The 18488-nt window shown below is 40.2% G+C and overlaps 1 protein-coding gene across 1 annotated transcript; it reads right to left on the bottom strand.

Annotated features, from left to right (window-relative positions):
* Window positions 1-14619: 14619 nt before the first annotated feature.
* Window positions 14620-16839, bottom strand: THNSL1 (threonine synthase like 1). The gene has a single exon (XM_065400181.1). The coding sequence runs from the start codon at window positions 16837-16839 to the stop codon at window positions 14620-14622; it is 2220 nt and encodes a 739-aa protein (XP_065256253.1).
* Between the last annotated feature and the right edge of the window lie 1649 nt (window positions 16840-18488).

Genomic DNA, 18488 nt, shown 5'->3' with positions numbered 1-18488 from the left:
ACAGCATACAGCACTGTTGATCTAACATGTTGTTTTCCTGAGCTGAAACAGCCACATATTCCACATATAAATTAACATGGGACAACACTGATTTTTTGAATAAAATTTTTAAATTAAGTGCATTTCTGTTCATTAAATTGCAGTGTTTCAGCCTTTCATGCAGAACCCCCCCCCCAGAAGTGCTGTAAAGCCTCATCACTAATAAACTTCTGTTAGGGATGCCATCTTGTGGTAGAGAGCTGGGATTCTAGCATATCAAAAGCAAATGTTCACTTGGAAAACACCATTTCTGCAGAAGTCATCTTATTTTACCATTAAGAGCTGTTTTTTATGCCTTTACAGGTCATTTATGGAAGAAAAATGGCCGTGAATATGGTTTCCTAATACCCTATATGTCTAATTTTTTTTTATGTCAAAAAGAAAAGGACACAGGAAGAATGGTGAAAATATTGCCCTCCTCTTGGGGGATTAGGTCCCAAACATTAAAGGACTGTTTATTTTTCAGTTGTATGTATGCGACTGCTCTGCAGTGTTGACCTCTTCTAGCAGTTTAATCAGTGTAGAGTCTTGCTGGAAGCATTGACTGTCCAAAGCCACATTCTGGTTGGCCAGGTATCCCTTTCTGATGATGTGAAGTGCTAAATCCGAGCATGGCAAGGCTAAGACTTCATTGCCAAAACAGTTTACAAATTCCTATGTTAAACTGCAGGAGGAACAGGCAGCCAGGAGAGGGTAGGAAAGTTTTTGAAGAGAAGCAGCTGAGAGGAAAGAGCTGGAGAAGAAAAAGGGCCAATTGAACTTCCCGTATCCCCAGAGTGCTACACTGCCCTTCAGCAGCTGTTTATGACCCATTCAGGCCCACCTGTATGAGGAGAGAGACTCTCACAGCTGAGCAGGGTTTGGGGTTGTTGTTTTTTTACACTATACTTCTTGCCACCTGCCAAGGGAAGCAGAGTGGCTGCTGTCTCCTATTTAGCAGCAGGCTGTCTCTGGCTCTGCTGGATGCCTCCCCCTTGGTGAGCTCTGATCATCTTATTGCCAGGGGTGATGGATGAAGAAAGAGAGAGGCTGGAAAGGAACTGAATAGCCATGGAGTTATTTGAGCTGATGGTGCTGAAGGGCTGTTGTATGGTTCTCGGGAGGCCGACAAACTATAGTGTGTTCTTGGGGTGGGGTGAGAGATAATTTGAAAGTAAGAAACCATAAGAAGTAGGATAGAGCTTCAAAAGGGGAGACTCTCAAGTTGGGAGAATTGATAGAAATCCAACCCCAGATGGGGAGAGGAAGGGGCCCAAAGGCCTCTCAATGGGAAGGGAAAGACCCAAATTGACACATGGGCCCTGGGGTGGGGCGCAGAGAGACAGAGCAGTATTGCCAACCCCAGGACATCAAAAATCATTCAGACCCTCCCCACTCCCAAAATCATGAGTTTGGCCCCCAAAATCTTGTTTTTTTTAAGGATCTGTTGTCTATCTTTGATGGTTGAACTCCCCCACCCCATCCCCAGGGTGTGACAATTCAAGTTGCCCACTCTCCCAAATGTATTGGGTGAGAGAATTCTGGCCCCTGCTCCAGTACTTCTCAGCCCCACATCTGCCCATCCCCTGCTCAGCAGTTAATTCTGTCCTCACCCCATCAGTTCAGCCTCCCTCAGTACCAACCCCGATCAGTTCAGTACCCAGCCCCCAAGTTCAGCCCTCCCTCAGTTTACTCAACCAACTCCCAACCCCTCAGTTCTGCCCCCATCTGTTCTGCCCACCCAGCCTCACTGCTGTTCCTCCTTGGGTTCTTCCCCTCCCCAGACCTGGAAGAGGGAATCCCACTGCCGCCCTCCCCCTTCCATGCTGGGGGGAAGCTCCAAGGGTTCTTCCCTCCCCTTACCAGGCCCGATGCTGCAGACAGAGGGTCCATCCTGTCTCCATTGCTCACAGGAAGTGGGAGGGAGCAGAGCCACCCTGATCTGCTGCTCTGTTTAACTCCCTCCTCACCCCCGTCCTCCTGTGAGAATTGCTGTGGGGAAGGACAGGGGGAGAGGTCTGCCTGCTGCAGCTCTAATTAGTTATTCTGACCCAGGATGCAGGCAAATGGGGCAGGCAGCCAATTACAGGCCTCAAATTAGGTAGAGGGCTGGAGCCTCTGTCATTCCAAGAGTTGGCAAGGCTGAGAGAGGATTACAGAAATGGGGAGAGCAGGGGAAAGGAATCCATGGAGGTTTGGAAAGAAAGAGAGAGAAGACACAGAACATCAAGAGCAAGAGAGATGCCAGGGAGATGAAAAAGGACCAGGAAGGGAGGAAGAAAGAAAGGGTTGGGGGCAGACTCCGAGAAGCAAGCATAGAGACCCAAAAGAAAAGAGACTGCGAAATTGAGATGAGATGAGATGAGAGGACAGAAAGATCAGAGAATGAGGAGAGAAGGGAGGGGAAACCCAAGGGGAATGGTTAGAAAATGGAGCAATAACAGGGGTTCAGTTGTGGGAGATAGGTAAGAGAAGGAGCAACAAGGATGGATGTAGCAAGAAATCAGAAGGTTGAGAGTAGTAAAGTTAATCAGAGGGGAAAGAGAAGCAGAGAAAAATAAGTGAAGAAAGAGAGAGCTAAACAATAGACTAGGCAGACAGTACATTCAAATTCTAACATTGTTTATAGAAGGTTAGGTGCCAAAACATGTACAAACAACTAGGGCTGTCAAGTGATTACAAAAATTAATTGCGATTAATCACGCGATGAAAAAAATAATTGTGCTGTTAAATAATAGACTGTTTTCTAAATTTTCAAATATATTGATTTCAATTACAGCACATTGTACAAAGTGTGCAGTGCTATCTTTATATTTATTTTTATTACAAATATTTGCACTATAAAAACAAAAGAAATAGTATTTTTCAATTCATCTAATACCAGTACTGTAGCGCAATCTCTTTATCATGAAAGATGAACTTACAAATGTAGAATTATGTGCAAACAAATAACTGCATTCAAAAATAAAACAATGTAGAACTTTAGAGCGTACAAGTCCACTCAGTCCTACTTCTTGTTCAGACAAACAAGTTTGTTTACATTTGCAGGAGATAGTGCTGCCCACTTCTTGTTTACAATGTCACCTGAAAGTGAGAACAGGGGTTCACATGGCACTGTTGTAGCCAGCGTCACAAGATATTTACGTGCCAGATGTGCTAAAGATTCATATGTCCCTTCATGCTTCAACCATCATTCCAGAAGACATGCATCCATGCTGACGATGCGTTCTGCTCGATAACGATCCAAAGCAGTGCAGACCGAAGCATGTTCATTTTCATCATCTGAATCAGATGCCACCAGCAGAAGGTTGATTTTCTTTTTTGGTGGTTTGAGTTCTGTAGTTTCCACATCGGATTGTTGCTCTTTTAAGACTTCTGAAAGCATGCTCCATGCCTCGTCCCTCTCAGATTTTGGACGGCACTTCAGATTCTTAAACCTTGGGTCACGTTCTGTAGTTATCTTTAGAAATCTCACATTGGAACCTTCTTTGCGTTTTGTGAAATCTGCAGTGAAAGTGTTCTTAAAATGAACATGTGCTGGGTCATCATCTGAGACTGATATAACATGAAATATATGGCAGAATGTGGGTAAAATAGATCAGGAGACATACAATTCTCCCCCAACGAGTTTAGTCACATATTTAGTTAACTCACTATTTTTTTAACGAGCGCCATCAGAATGGAAGCATATCCTCTGGCATTGTGGCCGAAGCATGAAGGAGCATACGAATGTTTACCATATCTGGCACATAAATACCTTGCAATGCCATCTACAAAAGTGCCCTGCGAATGCTTGTTCTCAATTTCAGGTGACATTGTAAATAAGAAGCAGGCAGCATTATCTCCTGTAAATGTAAACAAACTTGTTTGTCTGAGTGGCTGAACAAGTAGTAGGACTGAGTGGACTTGTAGGCGCTAAAGTTTTACATTGTTTTGTTTTTGAGTGCAGTTACATAACAAAAAAAATCTACATTTGTATGTTGCACTTTCACAATAAAGAGATTGCACTACAGTACTTGTATGAGGTGAATTGAAAAATACTATTTCTTTTATCATTTTTACAGTAAATATTTGTAATAAAAAATAATAATGTAAAGTGAGCACTGTACACTATGTATTCTGTGTTGTAAGTGAAATCAATATATTTGAAAATGTAAAAAAACATCCAAAAAATTACTAAATTTCAAATGGTATTCTATTGTTTAACAGTGTGATTAAAACTGATTAATCGCGATTAATTATTTTAATCATGATTAATTTTTTGAGTTAATCGTATGAATTAACTGCAATTAATTGACAGCCCTACAAACAACACACAATCCATGTGTGTTTGATTTTCACTATTGCTAGATACTAGGAAACTTGATTCTGTGGGATGAGGATGGTGGTGGAGCCACAGAGACAGAGGGCAGAATAGTCGCATCTGGTTGTGAATGGGAGGTGGGGAATAGAATCCCCGAGTTCTTATGCAGGGGGAAGGGAATATACAATTTTCATTTTAGTTTAGGGTTTGGGGGGCATTGGTTTTACAGTGTTGATTCTGGCATTTTTAATGTTTTTATAGTTTCCATATTCATCTGATGGAAGATGCACGAGAGTGTTTGGAGAGTACTGTGGTTTTACTGGGTTTTGATGACATTTGTTGGTATTTTAAGGGAACTTGAGTCCCACATATAGCTTATCCTAATACAAAATTTCAGTTCAGTGCCAGGAGAATGACAGGTTGCCCCCTTTAAGATGTCACCTGAGGTGCTGAGATACCACTGAGTCCAACTGTTCTGCCAGCATTGGCCCCCTTTTTACCTGTCTTGCTGAGCCAGGCTCTTAAGCCTCCTCCAGCGCACACACAGGCAGGGCCATACCCAACTGCAGAAGAACACAAACACTCAGATCAGCTCTGGAACGACTCAGCTTAAGGGACTTGCCCCAGTACTCAGGTGTTCGCCTCCCTTGGAGTGCAGACCCAAAAGTATATTATGAAACCCACTTCGTCCCTCAATGTGGAGAAAGGTATACACAGATGGAAATGGGTTTACAGTTTCTTATGTATGGCCAGAACCCCTTCTGATATTATTACAAATTTTGTAAATATATAAATCATCAACTTGCTCCATACTGGGATGGAATTCTCTGGCTAGTTCTACACTACCCGCCTGAATCAGCGGGTAGAAATCGATCTCTCGGGGATCGAATTATCGCGTCTCATCGGGATGCGACAATCGATCCCCGAATCGACGCTCTTACTCCACCAGCGGAGGTGGGAGTAAGCGCCGTCGATGGGGAGCTGCGGAGGTCGATTTTGCCGCCGTCCTCACAGCGGGGTAAGTCGGCTCCGATACATCGAATTCAGCTACGCTATTCGCGTAGTTGAATTTGCGTATCTTAAATCGACCCCCCCCCTGTAGTGAAGACCTGCCCACAGATTATAAGGCCAGAAGGGCTTGTTGTGATCATCTAGTCTGATCTCCTGAATCCAACACAGGCCATAGGACTTCTCTGAATGAATTCATCATGTTTGAACTATTGCAAGTCTTCTAGAAAAAATCCAATCTTGATTTTAAAGTTTCCAGTGATGGAGAATCCACCACAGTCCTTGACCCAAGTGGTTAATTATCCTCACTGTTGAAAACGTGCACTTTGAGTCTGAATTTGTCTAGCTTCAGTTCCAGCCACTGGATCTTGTTATATCTTTGTCTGCCCAATTAAGAGTCTTCAGTTATCAAATTCTGTTCCCTATGGAGGTACTTATAGATTGCGACCAAGTCCCCCCATAACCTTTTCTTTGTTAAGCTAAACAGAATGAGCTCCTTGAGTCCATCACTATACGGTATGTTTTCCAACCCTTTAATCATTTTCATGACTCTGAACTCATGACTCTAACTTATCAATATCTTTCTTGAATTGTGACACCAGAATTTGACACAGTACTCCAGTGGTCCAGAGGTAATAAAACTTTCCTATTTCATCTCAGTATTCCCTGTTTAGATATCCAAGGATTGCATTTGCCCACACTAGCTGACTTGGGCTCACTGGACTCAGGCTAAGGGGCTGTTTAATTGCTGTGTAGACCTGTGGGCTCAGGCTGCAGCCCGAGCTCTGGGACCCTCCCACTTCGCAGAGTACTCAAGCCCGGGCTCCAGCCCAAACTCAAAACTCTACACCACAATTAAACAGTCCCTTAACCTGAGCCTGGCAAACCAAAATCAGCTGGCATGGGCCAGCCAAAGGTTTTTAATTGCAGTGTAGACATACCCTTAGTCACACCCATTGCACTGGGAGCTCATGTTCAGCTAATCATCCACTATGATCCTCAAGTCCAGAGTCACTGCTTCCCAGGATAGAGTATGTATGTTTGGAGTATGTAAGTATGGTTTATAGTCTTTGTTTCTAGATGTAAGACTATATTTTGCCATACTGAAATGCAAAGTTTGCTTGCATCCAGCTTCCCAACAGATCCAGATGATTCTGGATCCATGACATGTCCTCTGCAGTATTTTTAGGCTTCTCATAATTTGATTTTTTAAAATCACTTTGATGGATGGTACTGATGCTTATTTTTAAGCATTTTTTTTTTTTTAGATTTTTATCACTTTCATTTTTCACAGTTGCAGGATATTATTGCGGGGAGGTCAGTTATTTAATGACAGTAGACGTTAAACCTTTATAATCATTAAAGCACAAATTGTCATCATCACGTCATAATATACAAACGAATAAGCTCTCAAGCAGCATTTTCTTATTTTGCCTATCTGTAAATTTTGATTATTACTAATGGAAATATGTTTTCAGCAGTTTGTGTGTGTGTGGTGAAATTGTGTATGAACAAAAATCCAATCCTTCCAAGCCTAATTATGTACCATTCCTCCAATCTTTGTGTCAGCTGCAAACTTTATCAGTCATGATTTTATGTTTTCTTCCAGGTCCTTGATAAAAATGTTAAATAGCATAGAGCCTGCTAGTAATACAGCCACTCAATGATGATTCCCAATCTACAATTACATGTTGAGATTGTCGTTTAGCCATTTTTAATCCTCTTAATCCATGTTGATTTTGTATTGATTTGGGGGATGGGACTATGCTTGTTTTCGTAGCAATACTTTACTTCATATGGAAGAAATCTAAAGATATTCTAAATATCAGTGGCACAATTTGTAATTAGAACACTGGGACCACTATTTTCCATGTAATTGATTTTGTGACGTATGGGATACTCTTACAATGAGAAAAATATATTCCCATGAAAAACACGGGAAATGTTCATTATTTTGCTGTTTAGTTTCATTTTATTAAACATGCTGATATGTAAACAGCTAATTCATCTATTTCATTATCCTTTGTTTAATGACTTTCCTATGTAACTCTTATTTAAGCCTTGTTTCCTGTGTTTCATACCTGTAATCAACATCTTAGCCCCACTCTAGTTCCCACACCTACTGCTTTGTGCCACTCTGGCCAAGCAAAACAGCCAGAAAGCTGGTTTCACCAGTAGCTGGGAAATAATCTCAGAGTCAGGTTTGGGCTCTACATCACACTCCTCCCAGCTGCTAATATAGACGACACAGGGGGGAGGAGAGAAAACAATTTGTCATAAGTCACCAAGGTCCAGCCATTCACAGCAGCTAGAATGGACCCTAAAGGCCACCAGTAGCTGGTCATAAATTAGAGCAGCTTTTGTGCTGCTATAATTGATGCAAGGGACCAAACCAGGCCCAGAATCTGGTGGCCACAAAGGCAGCAAAATGGAAAGGGCTAAGAGGGTAGCATTAAAGTAACACAAGTTAATAAAACAAACAAAATTGATTGGGTTTGGAAAGCCTGTTGTATGATTTCTATTACTTTCTCTGTATGATGTTTTTAGACTCAGATTTTCAGAGCACAGCATCCAGCATGCTGGGGGTTCAATCCTAGACCAGGGCCTAGCTGCTACTATAATACAAATAAAATAATAATAATATATTTCTATGAAGTGTCTTGCACACTTTTGACCAATATGGAAAAACATAGTAAAATTTAATCCTTTGCTCTTGGGTGAGACGCCTAACACATGTGCTAAAGTTGGTGGCTTTTGTGATGAGTATATCTGTCTACCACGAACCAGACTGAGACCGGCAACTCATTTCACAAGGTCCATTCAACCACTGTCAGATACAACAACTTTTGGTCACTACTGATCTGGGCCAGTTTCAGACCAGTGACCGTAAGACAAAACATTCCATATCACCTGCATCATTCATTTCCCATAAGATTGTTTAAGAGCAACCAGTTCCCCTCCACAAGTAGTAAATAGATAGGTGGGGAGGTTAGGTAGGCATGGATTTGCTCATTATTTTCACATAGATTGTGAACCCCTCAAAGAAGAAACCGTTTATATCTATACAGCACCATATAAACCTATTGTGCAATATAAATATGTTTAGATACATTCTGCATACTGCTAGTGATTTTTTATATTCTTTCTACAATAGGGTGAGAGATTTCTTTTACTTCACTCACACGGATAGATATTCATTATTAGATCATTTAGTATATACCCACTATTCAATAAATCTGGATAGACTGCTTATGCGGGCCATATCTTTCAAATCCTTTTATCCCTATGAGAACTATTCTGAAACCATAGTTTACTTAGATTTCATTTAGCTTTAAAGCATATTGATGAAGGCTTGACAAGTAAGACAGAGCTGGGACTAAGTTATAAACTGCAGCTTATGATTATGTTAGCATAGGCTGAACTTTAGGTACAGTTTGGAACTATACTGCATGTTTGACAGTGGAAAAAAACAGATGTGGCAGGAAAATTTAAAATAGATGATCTCCCAATATTTGTTGGGGACAATATATAGTGCAGGGGTAGGCAACCTATGGCACGCGTGCCAAAGGCGGCACGCGAGCTGATTTTCAGTGGCACTCACACTGCCCAGGTCCTGGCCTCCGGTCCTGGGGGGCTCTGCATTTTAATTTAATTTTAAATGAAGCTTCTTAAACATTTTAAAAACCTTATTTACTTTACATACAACAATAGTTTAGTTATATATTATAGACTCATAGAAAGAGACCTTCTAAAAACGTTAAAATGTATTACTGGCACGCGAAACCTTAAATTGGAGTGAATAAATGAAGACTCGGCACACCACTTTTGAAAGGTTGCTGACCCCTGATATAGTGAATAGGAACAGCTATGTAGACAGTACAGGAAAAGTAGAGAATATAGTGTGGATGAATAATTCTAACACTTACTTATGTTCTTGATGTCCCTGAATAATGCAGAGCTGACATTTTTTGGAAAACTGATGAATGTTCTATTTAGAGACAATTGTGCTAAAATATCACAATTTGTATAATATATATATTGTGACGGGTTGGATCACAGAAACCCCCTTGGGAGCTGCCACCTAATGTGCAAAGACTACCCCTGCTCCTGTTTTCCCTGCCAGCTCCGGACTCCAGCACCCTGTCTTGCTGAGTCAGACACTCCTGTCTGGCTCCAACACAGACCAAGGGTCTGAATCACTTGTCCTAAAGCTGCAAGTTTACCCAAAAACAGCTCACAGGAGTGTGCTTGTCTTTAGCACTCAGATGCCCAACTCCCAATGGGGTCTAAACCCAGATAAATCCGTTTTACCCTGCATAAAGCTTATGCAGGGCAAACTCATAAATTGTTCGCCCTCTATAACACTGATAGAGAGATATGCACAGTTGTTTGCTCCCCCAGGTATTAATACATACTCTGAGTAAATTACTAAATAAAAAGTGATTTTATTAAATACAGACAGTAGGATCTAAGTGGTTCCAAGTAGTAACAAACAGAACAAAGTAAGTCACAAGCAAAATAAAATAAAATGCGCGAATCTATGCCTAATCAAACTAAATACAGATAAGTTCCTCACCAGTTCCAGAATGCTCCCTTTTACAGGCTAATCTCCCTTTAGCCTGGGTCCAGCAATCTCTCACAACCCCTGTAGTCACTGTCTTTTGTTTCAGTTTCTTTCAAGTATCCTGGGGGGGTGGAGAGGCTCCTTCTTTAGCCAGCTGAAGACAAAATGGAGGGGCCTCCCCCAGGTTTAGACTCTCTCTTGTGGGTGGAGACCTCCCTCCTCCCTCCTATGCAAAGTCCAGCTCCAAGATGGAGTTCTGGAGTCACCTGGGCAAGTCACATGTCCCTGCATGACTCAGTCTTTACAGGCTGAAGCCATTGTCCACATGGTATCTTGCATGTCTCCAGGAAGACTTCTTATGTGGATTGGAGCATTCCAAGATGCATTGTTCCCCAAGTGTTTCCTGATCAGGTACTTAACCTGGCGAATTCCTTCCTAAAGAAGCTGACCAAATGCCTCCCAAAGCTTACTTAGAAACCAAGCAAGCATACAGCCCATATTCTTAACCTCAAGTAGAAAATGATATATATATGTACAAATAGGATGAATAGATATAGTAGACCATAACCTTTACGGAGATATGTTACCTGGCACAGGCAGCACAAAACATATTCCAGTTATGTCATACATACATTTATAAGCACCCCCTCCCCATAAAGCCTTATGGGGTACACCGTCACATATATATATCATGATATATGAAAACATCTGCATTTATTACTAGCGACATTGAATGAAATCAGGACTGCCCCTTAGAAATTCATTTGCTTCTGCTGTTCATTTTTTTAGTCAAGTCTGGTATCACAGGTAGTTGTTGGTAACAGAAACAGAATTATGACTTAAGGTGACTTATGAGCAACTGGTCAGTTCCTAAGCAACACAGATCATATTTGCATGCAAATATCCATAGGTAAATATCTATATATAAATACAGAAATTATATAAGCAGAACTCTTACAACAATTGTCCTTTAAAGTTCTCCATGAGATAGCAGTGCGTCAGCAGAGGCTCATCTACACTCAGAAGTTGTAAGAGTTTAACAAAAGATGTGATGCTACACCAGTTTAGGGAAACTAGTGTAGCTTTATATGTGGACACTCTTACACTGTGTAACCCTGGCTTACATCAAATTAACTTCCAACACCACACCTTTATTTAAACCATTGCAACTTGTGTGCAGCCCTGGCCCAAACAGTATTGATAGTGTCCACACATCACAATGCTGATGTTATGTTTTCCTGCAAATACTATACATGTATCATTTTCCTGGTAAAAGTAAAAACATTATTGCATAGCACTAATAGTGCAACACAGTATTTGTAACACTAAATAAGTTTTGGTATACGTTGCATGAAATGAAAGTGTTAACACATTGTTTTAAAAAAAATTGATTGAATTTAGTCGTCATGAAAGGTATTGGACAACTTGAGAAACTAATTAATTAAGGCTATGGCAACACTACGACACTTTTAGCGACACTAAAAGGCATGCAGTGTAGCTGCTCTTTGTTGGCAGGAGACTGTTATTTTGTTGTGCCAACAAAAATCCCCCCCCCCCCAAGTGGCAGTGGTTTTGTCAGCAGGAAAGCGCTCCTACCGACAAAGCGCTGTTCACACCAGCGATTTTCATCGGTAAAACTTTGTCGTTCTGGAGGGGGGGGGAAGAGAGGTGTTTTTTAAAAAAAACCCTGAACGACAAAAGTTTTGCCGACAAAGTGCCAGTGTAGACAAAGTCTAATAGTTATCTAGTGCCAGGACAGGTATAACACGGACAGTAGCAGTGGAAAGCTTCCCAGGCATTGCCTTTATGTGTCTCTCTTCCTTAGCCTTAGAATTCCAAGTCTGAGGCTATGTATTCACTAGAAATGCTGCAGCTCCACCACTGTAGCACTTCAGTGTAGACACTCACTCCAGCAATGGGAGGAGGTCTCCCATCGCTGTAATTAATCCACCATCTTGAAGGGCAGTAGCTAAGTCAACAGAAGAATTCTTCACCCCCCTGAGTGACATAGCTGGATCAGCCTTTTTAGTGTAGACATAGCGTAAGCATGAGAGAATTAAATGTTCAGTTTCCAAATCCATTCAGTTCTTAGCCTCTCCAACAGTGCCAACTATGATTGCCTTCATATCACAGGAACGGTCACCTAGGAACCCGACTGAATTTTTTCCTCAATAACCAATCAAATTTGAGGTACTTCAGTGAGCTTTGAAATATTGGTGTTAGCCACACTACATTAAATCCTTCTACATAAAATATTGCTCTTATGAGTATAGTTCAGCTGTTGTCTTATTCCCTTATAAATCAAATACACCACTCCTACACAGGCCATTGACTTTTAGCCTAATCTTGTTTAGATTCTGTTTTCCTTTGCTCTATATTGTTCATTAAATCAAGTTTCTCTTCTTAGATACCTTAAACCGTAATGTAACCGTGTGTAAGTTTTAATACTCATGAGAGAGATGGCAAATAGCAATGGTCTGAGTTTCAGTGCTGCAACCCAGCCCACCCTATCTTGAAACATCCCTATTAGCGTATTGCAGGACAGGTTTTGTAATGAGCACACATGGTAAGACCATCACATTTATTGTTACTTGGGACCAAAAGGAAGAATTCAAACTCAGAACTCCAGAAGTGAAAGGGTAGTCGTGTACTAACATGATGCACCATCAACCCTTTTCAGTAATAAACTCGTAATACCTTTTTCTACGCCCCAATGATGTACTGCATTAAATTCCAGCATTTAGCATTTCATTACTTATTTTTAGGCCTCATTTCTGAAGATAATACAAAATGTGATTCTAGCATTACTGTGGCAAAAATATATATGTGTGATAGAGATAAAAACAGCAGAAAAAATAACCAGAGATGTCCTGAAAAGCTATTAGAGAATAGCAAAGGCAAGGAAAAGAAAACTGCTACATATTACACATAACTTTGTAGTGGGATACATCTTTAATACACAGAAGAAGATATTATTTGTAATCATTATCACACAACATATACAAACCATTCTTATTTCAATCAGCTTATACCAGGGATCAACAACCTTTGGCACATGGCCCGCCAGGGTAAGCACCCTGGCAGGCCAGGCCGGTTTGTTTACCTGCCGCGTCCGCAGGTTCGGCCAATCTCAGCTCCCACTGGCCGCGGTTCGCTGCTCCAGGCCAATGGGGGCTGCGGGAAACGGTGGCCAGCACATCCCTCGGCCCGCGCCACTTCCCGCAGCCCCCATTGGCCTGGAGTGGCGAACCACGGCCAGTGGGAGCTGCGATCGGCCAAACCTGCGGACGCAGCAGGTAAACAAACCGGCCTGGCCTGCCAGGATGCTTACCCTGGCGGGCCATGTGCCAAAGGTTGTCGATCCCTGGCTTATACTGTCACCAAGCACATTATACCATGTAGCGGGTACTTAAACTTTACACCTTTGATTGCCAAATACAATCTACAATTAGTAGATATAAGGTAATCTGATCTAAGGCAGTTTTGCACTTTGACATCCAGATCTATTATTTTTGATGCAAAAAACCTATTAAATCACTAGTCAATAGCTGATACAGAAAGGGTATTTTGACCATGTGACCTAAAATAGATTTGCCTTAGCAAGGAGGGATAAGGTGCAGTAGAATCCGATTTTAGAAGCTTTAAAAAAAAAATTGCCTCAATCTTCGGCTAATCATTTTCTGTGGCTTCTCAGTTACATAAAAATCACTCAAAAATCAAGGGGAGAAAATTAAAGATGACATGAAAATAAAAGTAATTTTGAATATCCCCCCCCAGCCCGGGGGGTCCCGAACACAAACATAAAATTTGATACAAAGGATGGGAATTCAACAGTTGAATATTTCCATTTTCATCCAAGAAGGCTTCTGATAGTAATATCTTCTACTATTTGGTAAGATGGTGCAATAAACTTGTGAGCTCAAATAGAAAAGCCTCAGCAGAGGCTAATGGAAGTTGCAAGCACATTCAGGGAAGAAATATGCTTTAAAAGGTGATAATAAAACATACAGACTGGAGGCTTTTATTTTATAAGGCAAAATACTGTCTCCTACGGTAAGAAAAAAAATGTTTAACAGTGAACAAGAATACGTGATTATATAGTCAATACAAAAACAATATATACAGAGAGAGCATATTAGAATATGTAGGATTGTATGGATACGATGATATAGGTAATTTAACTTCAAGGATTCCAGTTTAATTGTATCCCAGCTGATGAGAAGATGAAAGCTGTTACTACACCTGAAGGCTTTTCAATGCCCTGTGTGAGATTAGTTTAATGTTTAGCTAAATCCTCTGTGGACAAGTATTCACAGCACATACCACATACACAACAACACACCTGTAGCACTTGTTAGCCGTTTCAGACAGGATTACCCTTTCACCTTAGAAGTGCTCGCTCTTAGGTCAGGATTGAGGCACACAGCCAGGGTTGTGTGGGGAAGCGTGCACTACTGCTGTCCATACTATACTATTTCTGTAAAACAGCCCCTCAGTCTCTTGGGCTTTCAAGCAAGAACCGTTCACCAGCATTAGAATTCTCACATGCATGCAAACATTTTTAAAATCAATGTTAAAATGTTTTAACTGAACATGAAAATGAGAAAGTATACTCAGAATATAAACTTACCAAAGACCTTGTGTACTATGCATTTATTAAAACATGACTTTTTAGTGAAGAAAATATTTAAATTGGTATAATAAACACCATTTACTTAGAGTTTACTTAGAAAACTTTCATAAACTGATTTTGTATTACAGTTTCTATATGTGCCATCATGACATTCACATCAGCAGCACAGATCTGATGTTTCTGCTTCTCATTCTCTTTCAATGTCTCTAATAGGCCCCTATGGACTGGAGGCAAAGGACTGTAAGAACTCAGTAAGTGAAGCTGACTTAATGGATTCTGTTTTATTTCTGCAATCCTCAAAGCCCGCAAGATAGCAGGTGCAAACTTGGAATAATGAGCTGTAGATGAAATGATAACTGGGCATGTTCTATCCTGTAATCGATCTGCAACTACTTTAGCAACAGCGGTATGTGTGTCCAAAATATACCCTGTAGTACTGTATACAGAGTGGATAGCAGCTAGGCAGTCCTCCTCAGAGCACCACCCAGCCACCAAGTCTTGCTGAAGCTTCTCAAGTAGATCTTTCTGCAACTGAAAGTGACACTGCTTTTCCAGCTCACTAAATAATTGTGTCACCAGCTGTCCATCACCACTAGCAATCAGATGCAAATGTCGTTCAAGGTTGGAAGACTTCAAAATATCTATTGCTGGTGATGAAGTCTGCAATAATCTTCTTCCCCTTAAATCATAAAGACCTGTTCTTATGAAATCGGTCAAAACATTATTTTCATTGGATGCACAAATACATTTTCTGATAGGGATTCCCATCCTTTTTGCATATAATGCAGCTAATATGTTGCCAAAGTTTCCTGTAGGAATACACACATCTATTGGGCTTCCAAAAGTAATAATATCTTGATGAACAAGGTCAAGGTAGGCAGAGGCATGATAAATAACTTGGGGAAGTAGTCGAGCCCAGTTTATAGAATTTGCTGCACTTAAAGCTGTTCCATATTCTACAGTAAGAAAGCCAGAATAATCAGAATTGGTAAATATTTTTTTTATAGCTGTCTGGCAAAAATCAAAATCAGATTTGACACCCACTGACCACCCATTTTCTCTTTGGCAGCCAATCATTTGTGATTTTTGAATCTGGCTTACTCCATCCTCAGGAAAGAAAGTGACCACAGCAATTCTTTGCTTGTCAGTATCACTAAGACGACTAAAACCATCTAGAACAGCACTCCCTGTGTCTCCAGAAGTAGCTACTAGGACCAAATAATTGCATCTTTTGGGAATACAGTATGCAAATAGATGAGGCATCAACTGTAATGCCAAATCCTTAAATGAGGCTGTTGGTCCATGAAACAACTCAAGGAGAAACTGGTTGCCTGTCAGATACCTAAGAGGGGCAATTTTAGAACAAGTAAAGTTTTCTCCATAAGCAATCTCAACAATTTCTCCCAGCTTGAAAGCAGGTACATCAGCAGGATGTATAAATCTTTCCAGTATAATCTGAGCTCTTTCAATGTAAGTTGCTTCTACTAAGCTTTGCCATTCTCCAGCAGAGAATGTTGGAAGCCCCTTCTCAGGAACAAAGAGTCCACCATCAGATGCTAGGCCCTCAACAACAGCTTCAGTAAAATATTTAACAGAGCCTTTTTGCTCACACATTTCAGACCTTATATGTCTGGTTGAAATAAAAGTTTCTGATTCTGAGTCTTGATATCTCTTAACTGCATCAAGTACTTTATCTGCTACAGCCTCTGCTGTAAGTCCACCTTCACAAAGAACACGGATATCATACCATTTTTTATAAAATTGCTTCCTAAACTGAAGTATGTCTCTCACAGAAACCCCAGAATCCTGCCCCACAATACGATCCACTTTCATTAATTCCAGCCTATCTATTATGTCTCTTGTGGGTACATCCAGATACACAACAATCCCATTTTTCTTCACATGCTGCATGCTGGCAGCATGCATTGGATTGGACCCAGAAAGGGAAATTACACTTCCAGATGCTGAAAACTTTAACAGGGCTTTTCCTTTCTCTTCTATAAATTGCTGACTACCAACATCCTGCAATTTTTCTGACACGCTCATATTCCAGGTTGTTTCAAGGACATCATCATCCACATCTATGACACGACAGCCGAGTTTGTGACCTACTATTCTCCCAACTGTTGTTTTCCCAGATCCAGGAGGTCCCATCAGGACAATATTCTGGTCTCCAACAAGAGAGAGAGTTGAGAGCCATGACTTCCACAGCTGTGCAAATGCAAGAGTTCTTGGAAAAATCAACTTTAGATGTACACTAGAACCAATGTTCTGGGTTAATTTTAGATGCTGATACCGAACAACATGAAACATCTTCTTTCCACTGCTTTTTCAAGCCAACTTGACAAGTAACTTAAATACTATAAAGAGGAAAAAAAGTAATTAGTAATTCATAGGAACATACCTAAAAAACCTTGTAGATGTGAAATTAAAAAAAAAAAAAATCAGTCTCTTAGAATACAAAGCTAATTATGACAGTGTCTCTCATAACGCCACAGGGGTAAATATTTATCAATGAAATAATACATCCTGACCTTTTACAGAGTACCATCTCACTTTTAGTGACAAATCTTTCAGCAATGCAAGATTTTAGTAAATAACTTCCCCCATACTACATCTGCATACAACATTTAGTTTAATTTTTTAAAAAATGTTGAAAGTTTGCAGGATTTCTAAAGATGTTACCAGACACCACCAAAACTCAATTTCTCAGATCTGATGTCTTTCTGGCGCTGTCCCAAAAGGAAGGGGATCTGTATTACACAACTTAGAGGAATGAGTCTCTTTCTGTGTGTCCTAACTCTGTCAGTAGGCTCAGCTAAGGGTTGTAAGCTGAACTACTCGCAATTAACTGCAAAACAGTAGGTGCTGGATGGACACTCAATATTAACTTTTGAGGCCAATATCCTCGGGATAAATAAGAATTGTTGGCTGTTAAAGAAGCCCTCAAAACCTAATGCTATAATACTGAAATATATACTAACATATTTATTTGCTACTTGTTAGTATATAAATATTCAATGATAGACTGTTTCCTTAATAGCACAGATTTATTTTTTAAACACAGACAGCCCCTTAATGACTGACTAAATGTTTATCTTTTCACAACCTAAAAACTTGTTATAAAATATCTTCCCTACATGTAGATGTTTTGGGTTTTGTATTGTTCTTTAAGACAACAAAGTAGGAATGCTACACAACCCACTTAAACTCATAGGAAACTCATGAACCTACTGTAGCAATTCTGGCTCTAGCTCATCCAATTCCCTTCTAGATAGACATGATACCGAACAAACAGTATCTCAAGTATTCCTAAGGTGGAATCATATTTGTTTTTACATTTGATGTAGATTGAACAGAATTAAAGAAAGAAAATAGAGTGAAGTGGATCTCACAGAAGTGATTTTACTCTCAGAATAACCTTGGTGTGAGAAAGCACTCAAAAACTGATAAATCAAGCTGTTCTCAATAGCAGTGTCCCATTTTGCTTGTTTTGGGAAATCAGCGCCAGTGTCAACATGAATTGCAGAGCAGAAATTCTGTGTGATGTTTAGGGGTAGTCAAAATCTGCACACAAGAGGAAACGATCAGCACAAAACTGCACAAAAGCCTTACTGAGCCTCTTTCCATTTTATACTTGAAAAAAATCTGCTGCTCTGTTACTGTTATTTACTAATGACTATTAGCTAAAAAAAAATATTATTTAAAATAAACAGGGTTGTCACAGTTTCTTTGGGAAATTAATCTATAATAATCTAAAAAATAATCATTTACATACTGCTGGTTACTAATGACTTTTTAAGGTCATTCCTGCCATGCAAGACAGTGGCCATACTGGGTATTCACAATTGCTATGATATCATTGACTATGTTTGGGATAGCAATATTAAAACTGCCAAGAACATTTTAAAAAACAACTACAAAATGACCAGTGTTTATTTTCCAGGCCAAAAATTTAACTA

This window comes from Emys orbicularis, chromosome 2, assembly GCF_028017835.1.
Source record: "Emys orbicularis isolate rEmyOrb1 chromosome 2, rEmyOrb1.hap1, whole genome shotgun sequence".
NCBI lineage: Eukaryota > Metazoa > Chordata > Testudines > Emydidae > Emys > Emys orbicularis.
The sequence above is the reverse complement of the archived record's forward strand: the minus strand, read 5'-3'. Positions and strand labels throughout refer to the sequence as shown.

What these genes read in the sequence shown, in the direction of transcription:
- THNSL1 (XM_065400181.1), bottom strand. Translation starts at nt 16,839, where the DNA reads ATGTTTCATGTTGTTCGGTATCAGCATCTAAAATTAACCCAGAACATT.